Source organism: Lagopus leucura, unplaced genomic scaffold (assembly GCF_019238085.1).
Source record: "Lagopus leucura isolate 7727_CA_CO unplaced genomic scaffold, USGS_WTPT01 Super-Scaffold_100157, whole genome shotgun sequence".
NCBI lineage: Eukaryota > Metazoa > Chordata > Aves > Galliformes > Phasianidae > Lagopus > Lagopus leucura.
In genome coordinates, this window is record NW_024962334.1 from 26294114 (window position 1) to 26314125 (window position 20012).

The 20012-nt window shown below is 38.9% G+C and overlaps 1 protein-coding gene across 3 annotated transcripts in view; it reads left to right on the top strand.

Annotated features, from left to right (window-relative positions):
- The first annotated feature begins 2001 nt into the window (after positions 1 to 2001).
- Positions 2002 to 20012, top strand: part of ICA1 (islet cell autoantigen 1) — a 68656-nt gene continuing 50645 nt past the window's right edge. For all 3 annotated transcript variants that reach the window (XM_042888930.1, XM_042888931.1, XM_042888932.1), the window contains exons 1-6: positions 2002 to 2086; positions 11428 to 11451; positions 13007 to 13044; positions 15945 to 16116; positions 17888 to 17960; positions 19533 to 19656. In XM_042888930.1, coding sequence (XP_042744864.1) covers positions 13028 to 13044; positions 15945 to 16116; positions 17888 to 17960; positions 19533 to 19656 — 386 coding nt within the window. In that variant the 5' untranslated portion in view covers positions 2002 to 2086; positions 11428 to 11451; positions 13007 to 13027. The remainder of the gene's footprint in view (positions 2087 to 11427; positions 11452 to 13006; positions 13045 to 15944; positions 16117 to 17887; positions 17961 to 19532; positions 19657 to 20012) is intronic.

The following is a 20012-nucleotide window of genomic DNA, read 5'->3' on the forward strand; positions in this document are numbered from 1 at the left end:
AAGTATCTGCAGCTTGCAAAATGCTAGCCTCATGTAAACAGAAATGAGCCAATCTACAACACCCATTCTAGATATATTCATACACATACACAACTGCTGGCATAAAATAGTTCCTAAATTATAAAAGTATGTTTTTCAGAATCAAGGATTTTCCAGGACTACTTGCCTTCCTTCCTCACTCTGGTGCACCTAACAAAAATATTACATTTAAATTTACCAAATAAAATCTTCTTTTGAATTTTGGTAAGTAACAAGTTACTTACTTCACATGCAGCGAGATTTATTTTTTCCACCCTTTTACAGTCTGGGTGGTTTGCACACATAAACTGCATTAAAAGACACAGAGTTCTCTTGTGTTTGATGATGAGCAAAAATTACTAAATAACAATGCCAAATCCTGCTGAAGTTATCTCAGATTCTCATCCATGGCAGAGAGACTTTTCATCCCTCATTAGTAACTCTGTGAATAGTTTCTTCTCCTAAACTGTAATAACAAGAATTAATACGATTAAATAGGTAATGCACGTAATGAAAGTATATACACCTTAGCCTGTTGCCTTATCATTCCCATGGGAATTCCAGTCCAAAGAATGATTAAATTAATCTAACTAAAGACAGATAAACTACACCTCAAAAAATGCCTTATTTTCCTGCATTTTATCTAAAAAGCTCTGGATGATCAGCACAGCTAATACTGTCTACTGTACAAAATCTAAACAGAAGTTAGATGTCTGAAAGCAGGTTTACGAGACAGTATGCCAAAAGTATACCTTCTTCTTCAAGACTGAGACTGCCATGAAAAAAACTCACTTCCTATGAAATTATTTGCTCAGTATTACTGATACAAACACAAAGGCTATTCAACTGAGGTTTCTGCAGTTCTGGAAAGCAACGACATTATTTCCTGTCAGAAATCCATTCCAGCACACTATTTTGTGTACACCAGTTTGCCAGCACACTGTTATGTACACCTCACTTAGGCATAATCTGCTGTCCATGCTCTGACCAGAGTAAGGGAGGGAATCTTGCAACCTTCCATGCCTGGCTTGGAACTCCTCAGATTATACAGCCATCACTATCTGACAGTGAGTTCTATTGCTGTAGGTTTTGCATTTCTACACCTAGACATATGGTTCCCAGCAGTGGTTCAGCTACATCTCACAGAAACACCAAGATGCTGACACAAAAGCTTCAGGCCACTGTAAGGTTCAGCAGGTATTCCCTCCCATCAGCGTCCTTATTTCCATTCCTTTTGGTTTCTCTTCTCATCCTCTCCTTACCCCGTTCCTCGGGCCCCACCAATTCTACCTTGCCTCCTCACTCCTGTTCCCACTGCTGCTGTTGCGCTGATCTCACAGATCTCTTCAAGGCAGCTAAAGATGCCCCATTTCAGAGGGGTATTTCCCCCCCTGCATTCTTGGTGCTCCCTTGTTTCCCCTTTTACCTACCAACTATTCAGCCTGTTTTCAAGCATCACCTCAACTTCTCCCCTCATGTTAGGCTCAGACTTCAGCTTCAAACCCAGTTCACTTGAAGCAGCCCACTCCAAAATCCCTACTAGCCCATTTCCGACCGCATCCCACAACCCACACTCTCCGTCCCAAGGCTGCCACCTGTTTTCTCCCCCGGAGGACCATCCCACTCTCTTGATGACTGGCGGCTTTGCCAGTCACCACCTTTCACTATTTCCTCGTCGTACCTCGCGCGGTACCCACAGCCCCAGAAGGCTGCGACGAGGAGAGGCTCTCGCTTTTCAGCCGAGGCGCTGTGAAGAGTCCCCGACGGACCCAGCCCGTGAGCCCCTCCCTCCGCCTTCCCTCCGGGCGCAGCCGGGACGGAGGAGGAAGAGCGCGCCGGGCCGAGCCCAGCGCCAGGAAACGGCCGGCCGGCCCAGGCGCCAGCACCGGGCAGCCACCGCCCTCCCGCCTCGGCCTCTGGGCGGGTGGCGGCGCGACTCCGCCCCGCTGCGGGGCTGGCAGAGGCGGCTCCGTTCGGCGCCGTGACGCCGGCGGCGCTGGAACACCTGGAGGGGTGGCGGCGGTGCCTCCGGCTCGGCCCTGCCCTCAGCTCCTCGGCCGCGGGCAAGGTGAGTGCGGAGAAGGGGGCCCCGCCGGGCTCCGCGCTGGGACCTGCTGGGGAAACGGGTTCCGCCGGCTGCAGCCGGTGGCGGGCAGCCTCCCCCCCCGCTGCCTGCCCGCCCAGGGGGGAAGGAGGCGGCGCGGCGGCCGGGCCTGAGGCGCTGGTGCCCTCCGGGTTAAAATCGGCGAGGTGCAAGATGGCATCTTCCCCCTGCCTCCCGCCAGGCGGTTATCTCATCGTGATTATTGCATTTATCCGTTTCTGCCTCCCTTCCTCCCGTACATCCTCCCTGGCTCGGTGCCCACTGGAAGCGGGGAGGATGGGGAGGAAAACGGCCGCTTCTGCTCCGTGGTTTCCGGCTTTGCTGCCGGGTTAAAATTCGGGCTGCCCGCCACTGTGACCCCGGGGCCGTGCCTCTGGTGCCTGCGCAGGGTCAGGTGCACAGCGGGCACCTACAGCTGGTGACACTGGAATAATTGTAACAGAATACTTCTCATTCGGAGCTTGTTTTGTTTGATCTCGATAACCAGACCTGCATCCATCACACTGGTGTGTGAGTGCTGTCAATCTCATACATTGGGTTAGAATAAAAAGAAGAAAATTAGTTAATCAGTTTTTAGTAAGAGGAGAGTATGAAGGGTGCTGTGGTCTTTTTTAGCTTGTAGTACTGTGTACACATTCAGCACCAAGTGTAAGTAAGTCTCCTGTCACCTGGTGCTGTGGGCTCAGGGCCTGTACGAGTCCTTGAGCGTTCAGTTTTGCCTCAGTGCATCCAGTTCTGATTTATAGCTGAGAAAGACAATCTCAGAGGTGCACCGTGGAGTCCCCTGTCCCAGATGACACCATGTTGATATTCTGGAGCTTGGTGTGAGTGTAGTTCTTCTGTTTGGTTAACTACCATTTTCTTTTATCCACAAGTCTTGCTGTAAAGCAAGGCAATAATTTGTTTCTGGGAAGCACCTGTTCAGGTTTTTCGTTTGTTTGTTTTCCTTATGTTTTATTCATATATCTTCCTCCTTGAGTTTTGTGCTAATTGGATCTAGTTTAATTTGGACTTGCTCTTGTTCCACAGCAAACTTCTTGGAAGTAAGCTGTTCTGGTGCAACAAAGCTGTTGTTGAAAGTGTTTGATCACTTTTCCAAAGCGTTGGGCAGAGAAAATAATAGGCTGGATTTGTTTATGGTCTTTCACCTGATTTCCCTGTTAATCTACTCTTTTTCAATTCTATTCAGAGTTCCAGGGAGTGGAAGTTCCTTCTGATAGTGTTTTCTTCCTGGCACTAGCTGAGGAGCTGCAGTTTTGATTCTAGTATTTAGCATGAAGTCTAGGAATGTCTCATTTAGACGTTAACATTTTGAATACCCTATTAGCCTACTGGTTTAACCTTAGTGACTTTATGATTTGAGATTTATGCTAATACTGATACAAAAGGAACTCACTGTAAAGCTATGGGGATCTCTTGTGTAGTGAGGTGCCATAACTGGTAAAACCAGTTGTGTTTTTCCCATGGCAAGTTTTATCTGAAGGTGATGTGGCAGTTAAATGCTGTCAAATCTTGTTTAAAGCTACCTTACTGTTTAAGCTTCGTATGTGAAAGTTATTTCCAGAAGGGTTCAAAAGACAGCGTAGTGAAAAGTCAGTTGCTTGCAACTGGAATTTGCCTGCTTCTTAAGAATGAAAGAAGTGTTTTTAGATGAAAGGGATTTCCTCCATTGTCTTCATGAGAACTGAGATTCAGATATACATACTACTAAAGTTTTGCACATTCAAGAAAATCAGTTCTCCATATGGAAAATTAGTTCTTTACACTTTTTTTTTTTTTTTTTTTTTTGCATAAGATTATATCACTGTAGGAAGTAGAGGCTGAGAGTCACATATTGCAAAGTAAAATTCCATTTGAACCATATTACAGGGCTGTTTGGTTTTTTTTTCCCCTTTAGTAGTCTCAAGCATGCCTGTCTTGCCCATTCTTCTGTTCTGCACCCTTTACAAGGCTGCTAAATTGTTCTAATGATTTCCCAAGTAACATTTTCTGGAAGAGCAGAATAATAACAGCTCTTGTCACTCTTAAACTGGTGTTGAAAGCTTTTGGTATGAGTTGGCAGAAAAATGTGCTTGTATCTCAGCTAATGCTAAACATCAAGAAATATCCTCAAAGACTCTTTAATACTTTTTTCAAAGTCTTCTCCAGCAGCATGGCTCTGAAGTTGGTTCTTCAGGATGTTTTGCAGCTGCTTAACTATAAAATCACTTTAAAGACACAATTATGCCATGGGATGCAGAAGCATTAAAATACAAAAGCCTGGAGAGTGCAGAATGTTAAACAAAGAACTGTGTAGTCAAGAGCAGTGGAGACATTTGACCTTTTGCATGTTTCTAGCAGTAGTCTCACAGTAGCTTTTCCTGCGGCTATTGTAAGGCATGGAAAACGAGGGGCATTTTGACCGGTTATGCAAGCTTTTACGTCAACTTGGGAACTGTCTGTTCCCAGTCACTGAAACAGTGCCCAGGTCCATCCTGTGAGTAGCTTCATAGGCATCACTGCTGCTTGGGAAACATTCAGCAAGTGTGCCAGGCTCTGAGAGCAATAAAGCACAGTTTGAGAGGGCTGTGCATCTGCCAGGGATATACAGACTGTATTGATCGTGGTCTTGACTCAAAGTGTAGTGAAAGAAGATCGCCTCTTCTTGTTTTGCTGTGCATGCTATACCTGTTTTGTTAATCAAATTTCTTACCCACTGATGTGAAAAGATCTCGTGAGGAATTATAGAGAAGATTATTTTTCCTGTTCTCTACCCTTGCGTTGTTCCCCCTCAGGTATAATAGCATTGCTTCCTGACATCTGCACTGATGAAAAGGAAAGAAAGAGGCAGACTCTTGAGTGTTGACGATGTCAGCAAATAGGGCATCTAAATGAGAGAGGTGTTGGTTTGAACTTTAGAACCATATTTGTGACAGCATAGGTGTGAAAAAGGTTTCGTGAGTTTTTGTACATCCTCTGCTTTTTCCATCTGTTCTACGAAGGGAAGGGTTCCTAACATTAACACTCTAGACTGGTTATGGGTAGAACGTGTCAGAGAAACTGTCTTCATATTGTCTTTTATAAACTATGCACAGCAGGTGTTCCATATGGCACTTTCTTTAATAGTATTTGGCCACTAAATTTAAAAATACCATTTTAAAGCTAGAAGAACAAATGCATATTACAAAACAATTGGATAATAATTTCAGAGAAATGAAGTGAATCTGCATTTAGAGTGAGATTAAATACTGGACTGCATATATCCCCAGTTTTGCTCATTTGCAGAGTGATGTTAGACCCGCCACTCAACTTCTTCCATGAGATACATACATTACTTATTTACTGTACTTACCCGTCTCTTTCCTAAGGACATTCTTTGCTCAGTGTTCTCACAAATATAAATGGAAAACTAGTAGTCAAGCGGAAGCTGTTGCCTGAGGACAAGCTGATACTATTTGCTGTTCTTGTATTATTTCACAAACAGCTTCTGAAAAACCAGTGTAATCAGAAGTGGTTTAAAATGAGTTTTACGTGTGTCTAAATATCTATGTCTTTCTATATATAAACAGTGAAAGATTTGTGCGGTTTATCTGGAAAGGACTGTTGTTTACTTGCTGATCAGGCAACTGTGAGTCAAATAGCACTTATTTGAAATATTTTGCTCTGAGACTACATGTACCATGTTGTGACTACACGTTACCATTCTTATGTTCTTGAGATAAAACACTGTTTATAAGAATTTATTTTTCAGTTGTTAAAAAACCAAAAAAGCAGCTCTGTTTTTCAATTCTGTATATGTTGTGCTCTGAGAAGATGGAGATTACCCATGCCTCTAAATTTATGGCTTAATACTCTTTGATATAGTTTGCAGGCACATAGTACCAATATTTAAAAAAAAAAAAGGAGGAATGATAGCAATTGATCTGGTCCTTGCACTCACATGGGAGCAAAAATAGGTTTAAAAAACTCAGTGATATTGTCACATTTTCACATCTTCATGTCAGCTGAAACTTACCTCTAGCAACTCTTAATACCAGAAAGCAGCGCAGCTCAGATATATTTATACTCAGTTTCAGGGTACAAGTGCATGGTAAACTTCTAACGTGCAAATTTACTGTATTTATCCACAACTGTCTTCTAGTAAATTATACGTATTGAGAATAGAGAAATAAAAAAATTCAAATGATTACAAAAGAAATGAGGCACTGGCTGTCATCCTCAATTTTGACTGCATCAGGAAACTAAGCAGAGTAATTTCCTATTTTAATTGTGCGTTCTGCAGTAATTATTCCATATTAGAAGCATAATAATTGTTTTTAGAATAAAGTAACTCTTAGAGTACTCAGTGAAGTACCTATTGGTCATCTGCCTTGTGTAGAAATTATTAACAATCAGCTTAATGCACAGTGAAAGGTGGGTCATTACATACTTAATGTTAATAGTTCTGCTAATTTTGCTGGGTCTGTTGTTTGCAGATAGGTCCCCAGCTATTGCTGAAAAATGAAGATCTAGACCTCCAGATTTCTTCATACCTTATGTGTGACTTCTGATGGTTCAAGTCCTTAATCACAGAATCATGGTCATTTATTGTGCCTACTTTTATTACTGTGGCTTGTTCTCCCTGCAATTGATCAGCCTGAAAAAGACAGCAAAGAATGCTATGTAGGCTCCAACTAAATGTAAAATGGGCTCCAGTTTCTATTTTGAGTTCGCTGTTGTTGGCTGGTTGGTTTGCTTTGCGTGTCTAGTTGTGTTGGTAGTATTTCTTGTCTTGAGATCTTAAAGGATCAAGACAAACACATAAATGAAATGTTAAGTTTTTGTCAGTCTTTTGTAACCCTCATAGAGAGAAAGAGGAAATGGAGTAAATCATATCAATACGTGTTAGTTTCAGAAGAGTTTGCAGTGAAAGAGAAAATTGGTTCCAGTGGACTCGCATCACGTGCCATGTCCCATGCACAGTGTTAATCGGTGTGCTGGTCAGTCTGTTTCCCTGATGGTTTGACTGACCATCATGAAACCCCAGTTCTAAGAGAAGCCAAGTAGAGCAGCATTCTTTCTGTATGACTTAGCCATGTAGTTTGCGTGCCAGGTCAGAAACTACCATTTCTGTTTGCTCAGGGAGCAGTAGGGTTCTGGTTTGATTGCTCCCAGTTGCTCCTTGGAGATTCTGTTAGCGGTCTGTGCAGAAGTTTAGAGTTATACTGTACCCCAATTATGTGAAGGGGGTTAAACAGCATGAATTTCTTTCACTCTCATAACCACTCAGGTGCTGGAAAACATCAGCAGTCCTTTTCTGTGTAAAGCATGCTGCTTCTTGGCGCTTCTGTTACAAATGCATTCAACATCTTTTTAGATGTCAGCTCCTGAAGTGGATTGAAGGAGTAATTGCATTTATACATCTTCTCCCTCATAAGACTGCAGATTCTTCTGAGAAGCTGGGGATAGTACATAAGATGTGTCTGAAGGCAAAGGAATAGGCAAAAAGTTGTAGTGGATGGGAGAAACTCTAGTGCCACACTTGCACAACAGTTCTGCAAACTTTCTGAAGTAGTAAATAAATGCATCAGTAAGTAGACTAACAGAATGAAAGTGCGGATTTAAAGCTAAGCGTGGATGATTCTGCAGGATTAGAACATCAGTGGTGAGTGTTAAGAGCTTTAGAGGAAAAATTAAATCTTGTCATTTGTCATATCAACATTAACTTATTTTATCTGAGTTGCATTTTATCTGAGTTTATCTAGTGGCAGCTAGTCATGCAGTCAGACAAATCATTATAACTGTAAGTCTAGCTATGTATAATCTTGATGCTGAGTGCCTGTATAGACCCTGACCCCAGTTTTTGCTGTTTCCATGTGTTGACAATGTGGCTAATTCAGAGCCATAGGCCACTCTGTTTGATTTTGCTTGCAAAAGGCAAAGTGATGCATGGTTTGAAGCTCCTGACTCATTGGGTCTGTGTGTTTGTAGACAGATAGAACTGGGACCTGCCTAAGCTTCTTTTTGCAGTGAAAGACCCATTTCCTTGATTCGGTTTAATCACAGCTCTCAGGGAGCAGAGGAGAGGAGACAGGTTGTCAGCCAATAGCTGTTGAAGAGCACAGATGATATTGCTTCCCTCACCTAAGCAGATCACAGATTTTCTTCTCATCGGGTTATTTTACATACATGAAACTAACACTCTTTTGCATGTAGAACTCCTAACAGTTTTTTGGTTTTGTTTTCTCTTGTTGTTGTCTAGTGGTACTGTACAAATTACAGTTATTAAAAGTTTATTGAGAAATTACTGTTTTAATACAAACACTTAAGTGAATCAACTGCAATGCATGTTTCTTCCATGTTTGTAGTTATAAGGCATGGGGACTTTAAAGTGTGGAGAGTTTGATGGAACTAGAAAATCTTCAGAACACTTCAGCTGCATTGAGAGGAAAGTAAACTGAGAGCATAGTGCTGATTATCAGTAAAAGTGCAAACCCATCTGTCCTTTCTCATGGGCACATCGTATCAGGCTTGCTGAATTCTGCTCTGCCTCTCATTCTGTTCTTTCATTCCTTTGCTTCTAGATGGATCTAAGAATATACTGTTCAATTAACTGCCATCCTATGTAACTACGTTAGGTCAGTTTTAAATGCTAAATTTCATCTTTAGATCAGCGCTTGTAACAGCTGTGCAAGGATTTGAGGTCATCTCTTAGTTCTAAGAAGTTGTGATTGAATCCCCACTGTTTTAGATTCAGTCTTCATGGTTGAAAGATTCCTGTTTGTGGTCTCTTGTTGCTTCCTGCTTTCTCCTATAGAATCTGTTGACTGAGGATTAGTGTAAGAGCTACGTAAGCAATGCTCAGCAAAGAACAGATGTTTGAATGGGGAGAAAAGATTTATTTAAAGTTCCACGTAACTGAAAGAGCATTAAGATCTGAATTTCACCTTGCCGCATGATGCTTCTTAATTTTTCTTTTTCAGTGAATGTTAAATGTTTCTGAGTAATGTTAATATAATAGATAATATTGTTCAGCTCTTGGGAAACCAGATAACCCATGATGCAGCAAACGGTAGTATAATAAAACTGAAAAAGAGAAGCAAGGCAGTCACACAGAGAACATGGAATGGAGGGGAAGCTTAGGGAATGCTAAAGACTTAATTATTCGAAACATCAAGCTAGCAGTTTCCTTTTTGCAGAGAAGAGTGTTGGCGATCTATTTGAAATGGTTTGAGAGGGTGAAAGAAACAGAATTTTCCATGGATTTCCATTTATCATGTGGAACAGAAGCACCATTTGCAAGTGAATTCCTTCCAGCAACATGGCTACTAAAATATCATGTAGGAAAGCAGTGTGATGCAGTAGGCCAGCAATATTATGAAGTTCTTAGTGCATTCCAACCGTTTTGGCTACTTGTGTAAATACTTTGTGGGTAAATAGCCCACAGCCCAGACAAACCACCACAAATGCAGAGATGCCATGGCTGGCTGCATGCAGGGTTCCAGCATGCCTTGTTAGCTCTGGCAGCATGCAGTGTGAACGCAGCTATGCTCCTCCCAAAGCCAGGCTGAACTTAGAAACAGCTGGGTACTATTTCAGCATCCAAGCCAGTGACTGTGCCAGGCACAAGCTGCCAGGATGCAAGCCTTTCTGGTGCCAGTCCACACGCAGGGGACTGCAAAACATAGTGTTGAGGCCTCCTGTAGTTTTTCAGGGCCAGTGAGGAACTTTAGGGGTTCAGCAGGGCTAATAGGGCCCGGCTCCTACAGAGATGGGTGTTCCAGCACTGTGATCCCTTGTCTTCCAGGTAGATTCCTTGTGGATCAGGCCAGGCTTAGGTTTAAAACTGAAGCTGTGGTAGCATCTGTCTGTCTCAAAACTCTGGGTAGCACTTCTAGAATGAGCACAGTGTGAAGAAGACATCAGATCCGTAGCACCTATGCTTGCTGCTGTTTTTTTCCGTATTATTCAGAGTGTCCCTATCTTTTGTTAGATGTCTTTCACAGAGATAATGAATGTTGCACTGCTCTTTATCATTAAAGGTAATGGAAACTTTCTGAATGAAATGTTTTCCAGTGGGGTGGTGGATGCTATTTTTTTTCCAGGTCAGCATAATATTGTTTACCAAAATGCTTTTTAGTCTTAGAGTCTCTCACATCAACTTTCCTGTGGCAAATTAAGTTCGTTTTATATTTGAAAGTACATGAAGGCATAAGTTAATTTTGACTGCAGTTTTCAGGGAAAGTACATTTGCAGTTGCACTCAGATACAAACACAAGAATTCCTGTAGTACTACATCCAGCTACGTCCAGCACTAGTAAATATTCCTGTTTTCCTTTTTGTTTATTTTAATGTCTTTTAATGTGTTAATTAATACTGTTCTCATCTCAGTAAAGCTAAACTGTGATGCTAAAACATGAAATGAAATTAGTATGCAGTCCTGTAAATATCTCAGAAGTGTATCTAACTTACAAGTAACAAGCTCTGTGTAAGTGAAGAACATGGAGCCCAATCTGAGTGCAGTTTTGTGGTCTCGATTAACAGCTAAAAGAACTGCAGAATTGTAGCAGACGTTCTGGTTTTCCAGCCAGTGAGAGAAGTGAAACTCAGCTGAAACATAACTTATTTCTTTATGAAAGTTCCTTGAACAACATCTGAAATGAATGGTATCAAGGAACTCTTTGTGATGGATATTATAGGTGATAAACCACAAACTCAGTCAAAAATCACGTGATTCTTTCTGAGCAACTACAGCTGTTTTCACTCAAGGCCAGCACTCACTGAGCTGTCCCTACAACCTCAATACTCATTCATACCAAAAGCTGATTCTGCATTGGAAATAAAAGTGACCCAAAGACTGAGCTTCAGCAGTGTGCTGCTTTCGGTTCCCGCTGTTGAACTGCTGCAATCTCTCTGGCAGGCTTATGTCTATATCACCTAGAGGTCTCTGGGACCCTTCTCTCTCAGTGTGATTTGAGTGATACTGCATGCCGGGAGTATAGCAGCCAGTATAGGTAAGACTCCACCCTACATAGCCATATGAAACTGTCTCATCAGGCCTTGAAGCTTCAAACTTCTTATGTGCCTTCATGTCACACAGTGGGTCCAGAAGCACATGCCTTCATTTTCATACCACTAACACTGTTTTCAGGCACTCGAAACTACAAAAATACTGCACAAAGGGCATAGAGGTGTGATGTAGGACTTGGAATGCAGCTGGAAAGTCCTCAGAGTCAAATATAAGGTCAGATATTCAGGAAAAAAGAATGTGAGCTGTGCTTGCAAAATGAGAATTCAATGTCACCTTATCTCTTCTTTTTTTTTTTTTTTTTTTTTTTTTTTTTAAGGTTGCTGGTTTCTAGGAGAGTAAGGTGAGTGTGTACAGTATTTAAGGTCAGTGCCTTAGACCTGTTCCCCTTGTTGATAGTTACGCTTTGTTCCATATTGTGTGCACATCATTTTACCTGGATAGATTGTTCTTTGCTTCCTGTTAAACCAAGCATGCTGCTCAATAACTGAGTCATGGGTGTGTAATCAAGCCAAATCCTGTGTTCCTATCTCTTGCACATGTTGACTTAAGGAGTACCTGTATTTAAACAATAAAGTCAAGACAGCTATTAGAAAACTGGAATTAACATTGCCTATGCTTTGTAACTCTGTAAAAACTAAAGCAAAGACATGCCTGTTGCTGTCCATTCTGCATGTTGTTTGACATGACAGTGCTGTAAGACAAACAGTAATCCAAAGCAGTTCTTTCTTCCTCTCTGTTCTTTGGTCATTGACCTTACCATTTGGCTCTGCTTGGAAGGCAGGGGTTATGAATTTTCTCACCATCTCTCCTGCAGCTTATGAGCACTTCACAAAAATTCAATTTCAGGAAAATATCCTGCTCTGTTATAGTCTTCCAGCATCTTATGGAACTTCGCCAGGAAGTTTCACAGGTACAGAGAACAGAGAGGCTAGAATCCAAAATCTGAGATTTGGCTCTGTTTGGCTGCAAATGGGAGTATATGTGCTTCACAGTTGCAGGAAGTTCTCAGGTTTGCATAGCCATGTCCGAATCCCTGCAATCTGTGCCAGTCCCATTTCATTTCAGTGCTTGCCATACTGTCTTCAGGCAGTACCTTGTTAGCTATATTGCCAATCATAATTCCCCATTGTAGTCCCTGTTCATTCTCTCCCAGATTAGTGCCAGAGAGTCTTCTCTGGAAGTAACAGAGGAGATGCCAGGTGCTGTTTTCTGTTGTGTTTTTGTTGGTTTTTTTTTTCTCTTTTTTTTATAAGAAGTGTCTGGCTTGATTTGTAAATTTCGCCTAGGAGGAGTGTGCTCCATTACTGATGATGTGCATGCCATCTGGACAGCTCACTGAGTATCCAAACTGGAAATACTAACTTCTAAAATTTAAAATCTAAACACATGCAAATCATATTTCATTCACTGGAGTTATGGTGCCCTTCTGAGAAAAACTGTCTGGTGGTTAGATTTCACATCCATGGCTCAAGACATGACGAAGCTAGTTTTTCTCAAAAGTAGATCAGCGGGGCATTGGTGAAACAAGTAGCTGAACTGCATTGTGACTAAAATTCTAGGGGGAAAAAAAAGTTTACTGAGGATTATTCCTAATGTAAACTTTGGGCTTGCTGAGTCAAAAATTGCTTAATTTATGCCAGGTAAACTTATTTGTTTGGAAGGGTTGCTAAAATATAAAAATCAGCAACACCACTTAAATGTGTGTGCCATAGATACAGGTGAGAACTGCGTGTTACATGAGGAAAGCATTTGGTCTGCAAATGGAAAAATCTTCTGTCATAACATGATATGCAAGATGCTACAACATGGTGTGGAAAAGCAATGTTTCTGTTGTCTAACGTGAGAATTATATTTTAAAGATATTTGTATTAACTGATAATTTCTTATTTATTTAGCGTCTGAAGAAAATAAGAAGCATGGATGGTCATAAGTAGTAAGTGCCTTGATCATTTTTTATTATTCTGAAGAGGTAATGGTGTTTGGTGTGCTGATCTGTCACTGCCTGAGTCTATCGTGCGTTATGTTCTGGCATCTAGTATTTATATGATTGCTGGTAGATATTTTATTTAAAAAGAATAAAAACAGAAAGTGAAAAACTGCCAACTTCCTGAAGAATGGAAAAACAAGTGAATTGACTACAAAGCTAAAAATTGTGTGCGTTAAAAATGTCCTACCTAATGGTAGGAAGTATGTAAGCCATCTTATTTCAAGAGATATATCTGTTATCAACAACCAAATAAAACTAGATCATTCTTTTAGTTATTTTTCTCATTGTTTAGTGAAACCTAAGTATACCTGTGATTGTTTGACATGAAATCCAAATAAAAATTTTAAAAGATGTTGACAAAAGCCTACCAATAAAAATTATCCACCAAATATTTCATTAGATAATGAAAGCTTTACGTAGATCACTCTGGAAGTAATGCTTCCTGTTTATTTCCATGGAAATAACAGATACAAAGAACATAATAACGCTATTTGATAGAGCAAATTCTCAGCTATAAAGCACTAGATCTCAACACAGTCACCACCAGTAGCTATGCATTTTCACCAGAGATGAACAAGCACCTGCATGCCATGCTCTTAAGAATCTGCCCCAGCAGAGATTTTACTACTGCTATGACGGTGTTACTGATAGGAAAATGTTGCTCATGCAGTCCAACTTTCACGGTACTACCAGGCACTATTTGGTCTCCATGAACATTCAGCATAGACCAATGAATGTTATTGAATGTTATTATTTTTCCACATGGAGGAATTGTGTTTTGAAGCAATTATCATTTTAAGCAATGAACCATTGCTTCATATGCACTTCCATATCAGATGCTATTTTGTCAGACTGCCTCTCTGCTGCCATCTGTCTCATGGCAACAACATGTAACGGCGTATTGCTGAGGAGGTACGACCTCTACTGCCATACCACCAGCATCCGCCTCTGAAGACATAGGCTGACATATTGAAAGGCACTGATAGGAGGCACTGATTTATGAGCAAGCCTTGTATAATCACATTAAGAATAAGCAGGAGCCAGATATTTCTCCAAATGACATTAGTAGTTGAGTTTGTCTGTGGTAGATGATTGCGTTCTTCATCTCTCTCCAATTTCTTTATCTGTTTAATTCAGGAATCTCTATTAATCCCAGAACTTTTTTTTTTGTGATCTTGCATTAATAGCTCATTTTTATTCTTCCCTGCATATCATCAGAATTTCCAGTGATCTCAAACAAGGCAGCTATTAAGGGAGGTTGACATCAAATGAATTATGGTGTTTTCTTCAGTTGACCAGTGAACTGAGATACCAGTTATTTGCACAGCTGCAGCATAGATTAAAACACACAACTGGCACGTAGCTAGGGCTTTAGTACTGCCACATAATTGGTTCAATTTTACTTTATTTATTTATTTATTTTCTTCTTTAAGGTAATATTACACTACTAGTTAAACTATTATATTCAGCTTTCTCATAATGCAGGGGGATTTGGCAAGGGTCTAAATGTCTTTGTCATTTATTAGATATTGTAAATTCTGTCTTTTAGAGGTGCAACATCAGTCAGGTCAGTATAGATTTGACCTAATTTGGTAGGCTGAAGTTGCCAGAGTGCGTGTAATGATTTGATTGTGCAGAACTACATATGAAATGTCATGTTTGGCATGCGTTGTTTATTTTGTCCTGTAGCACCAAAGTCTTTTATTCTAAGCTAAATCTTTTATTCAAATAAATGAAGCTCTTTGGGCTGGTGCTTGGGCAAAATTAAATGAGTGACACCTTTTTCTTTTTGTGAGAATTTGAGGACGAAGCCAAGAAATGCAGTGTATGTATGCATTTTGAATGTTGTCTTTGCTCATTTCCAGTTAAATTTCTTATCATCCATTTGGTGATTGACTGCCTCTTAATTCACTGATTAGAAATAATTGAACCAAGTGGCATATCCCTGTCAAACAAAGTTCCTTTTAAAGTTACAGTAACTGTGTAGGGTAGCACTGCCACCCTTTTTAGGAATATATGCACCAAAGACTTTAATTTTCCTAGTATTACATTTTACAAACCAATTATTTCTCATGAGCTGCAGTGATTTTGCAGATCTTAATTTATGCAATAAGGGAAAGGACATATACTAATGCAGAAAATAATAGTGAAATAACTGTTACTGAAAGAGATCAAGATTTCATTGAGAGACTGTATTTTCTATGCTTCATATGGTTTAAACATATTGTAGAATATGCAGTTTGTGTTTATGTTATACTTTTCTATTGGTTTTGCTAGAGTAATGCAATGCAGAATCATCTGCCAGTAAAAATTCTCCCCCCTCCCCCCCCCATAGGTGGGAGAAAGAAAAAGAGACAAATATTCTTTTTTTATTTATGCAATTTTAAAAATGACAATGAAGAGTGTAACTTCATTCTTTACATGATATTCTTTAAATGATGTTTGTGAAATCCTGACACAGCTTAAATTGCATGAAAATAGCAGTTCTACTAGTGCTGTTTGAAACTTTCCCGTTGTATAAAAACAAATTTTAGTTTAAGGGACTGTAAATTATTCTATAATGCATTGGGAAGATTTTTAGCAATTGATTATTTGGCAATATTACGTGTCCAAGGCGTTCAGATTAAATGCAGTGTATTATTTTCCGAAGGAGGATAGGAAATATTGGTGGAACTTGTACTGCTTTAATAACTTTGTTACTAATGCATAATGGGGAGATGCATATTAGAATACACATGCATAGATATACGTGACATATTCTATATGAAATTTATTAATATAGTTTGTTAGATTTACTTTTTCAGCATCATGTTGAAGTTCTGTTATTTTGTTTCTTAATATTTTAGCAATTATCCAAGGGAATTTTATGATCAATATGCTCAAAGCCAAGAAAAATCTGTGGTTAATAAAATGCAACAGAAATACTGGAAAACAAAGCAAACCCTTATAAAAGTCACAGGAAAAAAAGAAGATGAACATGTTGTGGCTTCAGATGCAGATCTGGATGCAAAACTAGAGGTTTGTAATGTCTGAGTAATAACTATTCTCTCACAACTTCTAAGATGTTTTAATTTCCATCAAGTCTCTAAGATATGTACCTATACATACTGTATGATAATCTATATAGATTTTTATCATTGTTTTTGTACAGTATCCTTTCCAATTTTGGACAAAAGTACTTAGGGAGACACAAGGAATACAGTGGCATTTTTGTAAGACAAAATTTTATTTGAAATCTGACATCTCTCATCTTATTTTCAGGTTTTGGTGGCAGGCTTTTTCTTTTCTGTTGTCAAGAGAAACAGCAGATCATCCTTTGTTTATTATCAGGAATTGGTGCATAGTGCAGTCTGCTCTCTGAGGTTTTTGTACAGATTACTGTTTGTGAGCATGAGAAAAGGCAGTTCCTGAGTCTTTGAAGAGTAACTGGGAAATGTAATCCTGATGAGTGGCAAATACAGTCCTGCTGTCAGTACCCTCAGCTACGCTGGAAGAGAGCCAAGGTTCTACAAACTGAAGAGCCTAAACATCTTTGGCTAAATCAAAAAAAGATAGATAATGGACTTCTGAAGTGTAATAACTGGGTTATTGTCCAGCTAAATTTCAATTGTATTGTTCTTAGAAAATCACTGAATTAGGATTTTTGGGTTTTTTATGTGTTTATGATGAAGTACAAGAAACTTACAACACCTAAATATTTGTACACTAACTGTGGTAGTGATAACTGACATATCTTAGAGGATTCTAGGCATGCATGTGGCTTTCGTGGTAGGTTTGAAGTGGGAAGTATTGTTGTGAAACAAGCTAGAGGGGCTGAAACAGTATTTTATAAATATGGACACCTGAGTTCTTGTGGTTATTGTGTTGCAGATTCATCAGACAGGACACTTTGTTACCTCATGTGGGATTATAAATAGGTTAATTTGTTTACAAGATTAAAAAAAAAAAAAAGTTTTAAGCAGCTTTTCAGCTGCAAGTCATGCTCTCTGCTTAAAAGACAAGGTCCTAGTATACATAAGGAGGTTAAGCAGGTGCCAAAGGATGACAGTAACTGTGCCAACAGTCCATTTTGCTATTATTTGCATGGTACTTAAAATAACAAAGTTGAAGTTGAAATTGCAGGTTTTAGATGAACAGAAAGGAGTGGTAATTTCTGTTTTCCTGTTAATTCTCAGAACTTAATCAAGAATGATGTTTTTTCTATACTTTCTTGGGAAACTGCTGCTTTATCATTTTGTCTAGAAAACCAGAGCTGTGACAGTAAGAAGTATACTTTAAAATAAAAAATTTTACTGTTGGCATAATCATATGAATTTGTTCCACTTTCCTTTGTGGTATTAAAAATTTAGTGTACTTGTTGCCCCTTAACATGTCTCAGTGAAACTGCAGATAGGCATTTTGCTAACCTTGTATTTTGTTGGAGGGTGTTCAAAAACAATGATTAGTATGTCTTCATATGTATCAAAAGGTATTAACTAAAAACAAATCATTAGTACTTTGGTTGAATATCAACTGTTTGGTCTGTTTCCAAAATGTTTTTTGTCTTTATTTTCCTTCTGTATGTTTTGACTGATCTGTCTATATAGTTTCAATGGATAATGTGATTGAAAAAATACACAATTAAGGCAAATATACTTTCAAAAGGGAAAGGTTACTCAATATTTAAGAAGAAAATACAAATTCCTAGTATTTGAACAAAATTTAAAATAAGCTCTTTTTTTGTGTTTTAATCTTCAGTGTTTCTTGCATACGCTTAAAAATCTTTTTGTTTACTCTGTTTTAATTCCAGCTGTTCCATTCAATTCAGAGAACATGTATGGAGCTGTTGAAAGCAATAGAACTTTATCAAAAAAGGATTTGTTGTAAGTATGATCAAATACTGTAGTTAAAATGATAAAGAGATCTGCAATATGGAATCATCTAACAAGTGAAAAAGTGAAAATGGAAATGGGGAACTGCTGCTTTAATCCCTAGTTAAAGATAACATTCCTTGTGGTCACCTAAATGTAGATTTGCTTAATTGTTAATAAATCTCCAAGTTCATGTTAAGTTTTATATTTGATATTACAGTGATACAAAGCAACAGTTATGTGGGATAGCTTGATTTTTGAGTTTTTTTTTTTCTATTACATTACATGGACCATCTAAATTCAGAACTGTTTTGCATTAGAAATTCTAACTCTGTTCTGAATTCTTGTGTTTTTATCAAGATTGACTATGAAGAACATTGGTCTTATTACTAGTTTTATAATTAACTGATTCATGCTATTATGATGAATTTGATTATGCTGACTTGGCTTCAACAGGTGGACATCAATTATTAGTAGTCATTAGTGAGAGACAGGAAGTTCATTGGGAAGTTTCAAACAGCAGGTTGTATTAAAAGACCTAAGAAGTTTTCTTCCGTTAACATTTTTGACTTTCTGCTGCTGTGGTTTCTGGCCTAGAAAAGTGAATCAACTTTGGAAACACCTTTAAATTTACTTTTTTGTGGTTCAGTTTTATACATATTTTCTCCACTTTTTCCTTTTTCTTTTGCCTATCCAAAGAAGAGGTTGAGAGATGACAAGATATTTCAGGATATTGAGTAAAATTGTAATGCAGACTAGTAGTGTATTGGAGTTCAGATGTATTCCACAATAGCAGGTGAAATTTCCTTGACAAAGATGTGCATGCAGCACACTCTGTTGTAGTATGCTATGAGTCTGCAATATGATTGTCAGTGTTTACCAGAGTGACAAGAGAACTTCAAAACATCTTTCAATATATTGGAGCATTCTTCTCATTGAGCCTGAAAGAAATAGGTGCTATTGAAGACAGCCACTTTGAAAGACTGTTAGATGAGGCCACCATTAAATGTTATTATAAGGATTTGAGATCGTAAAAACTTACAGTTCCAACCTGGGAGTAGTAACATGTCAATATATAACCATATACTTTTGTTTATCCTCTTATTTAAAAAAACAAATTCAAGAGTATTATTTAAAATGTGAAAAATCCTAGAGTTCTAAAAATGGTCCTGCAAAGTAATTTGAAAATAAATGCTGTTTAACATAAGTTACTAGACTTTTCGTAGTAAAAAAAGTCAGTAATCAAGCTTGAAAAACAAAGACCAGATTAGATACTACAGTTATGCCACTTTTGGGACCTCCATGTAATCCAACCTTGATTTTTTATTTATTTATTTATTTTTGTTCAAGAACTAAGTAGCATGTCTTTTTCTTTTGACTCTTGGCACTGACAAAATAGTGGTTCTTGTTAAATACAGGAAACTCCTCAAATATTCTGATTTATAAATTCAGAAAGTCCATGAAATTAATTTTTCTGTGCTGCTTGGATTTGGAGTGACTTAACCTATTTGATGTTAGGCCAGTTTAAAAGCTGTTAGTAATGTTTTAAATTACATGTTTGATCACTCGTTTATTTTTCATTAGTTCTGTCTCAGGAAGAAAATGAATTGGGGAAATTTCTTCGGTCACAGGGTTCTCAGGATAAAACGAGAGCAGGAAAAATGATGCAAGCAACTGGAAAGGCCCTCTGCTTTTCTTCTCAGCAAAGGTATGTATGTCAGAATTACCATCTGATCACATGGGATAATGGTAGTTCATTCATCATTGCTGTAATTGATTTTACCACTATAGATATGTGAGGAACAAAGTGATAAGAAATTTGTTATTGACCAAAACTGTCAAAGTACGGGTAATATTTCTGGCTTGCTGTGAGTACTTTTGCCAAATCTGTTTTCTGTCCCCTGGGCCTGCCGTGTCTCTGGATCTCCAGATTCCTCCACTTATGCCTGTTCAGCTCAGCAGTTCTGAAGCTATATGGGTGCTATCTGCATGGCCTGTCTGGCAGTGGGGCAGTAAAGGAGCTGGTTCAAGTCTCTTTCCTGCTTAGCTGCAATTCTCATTATG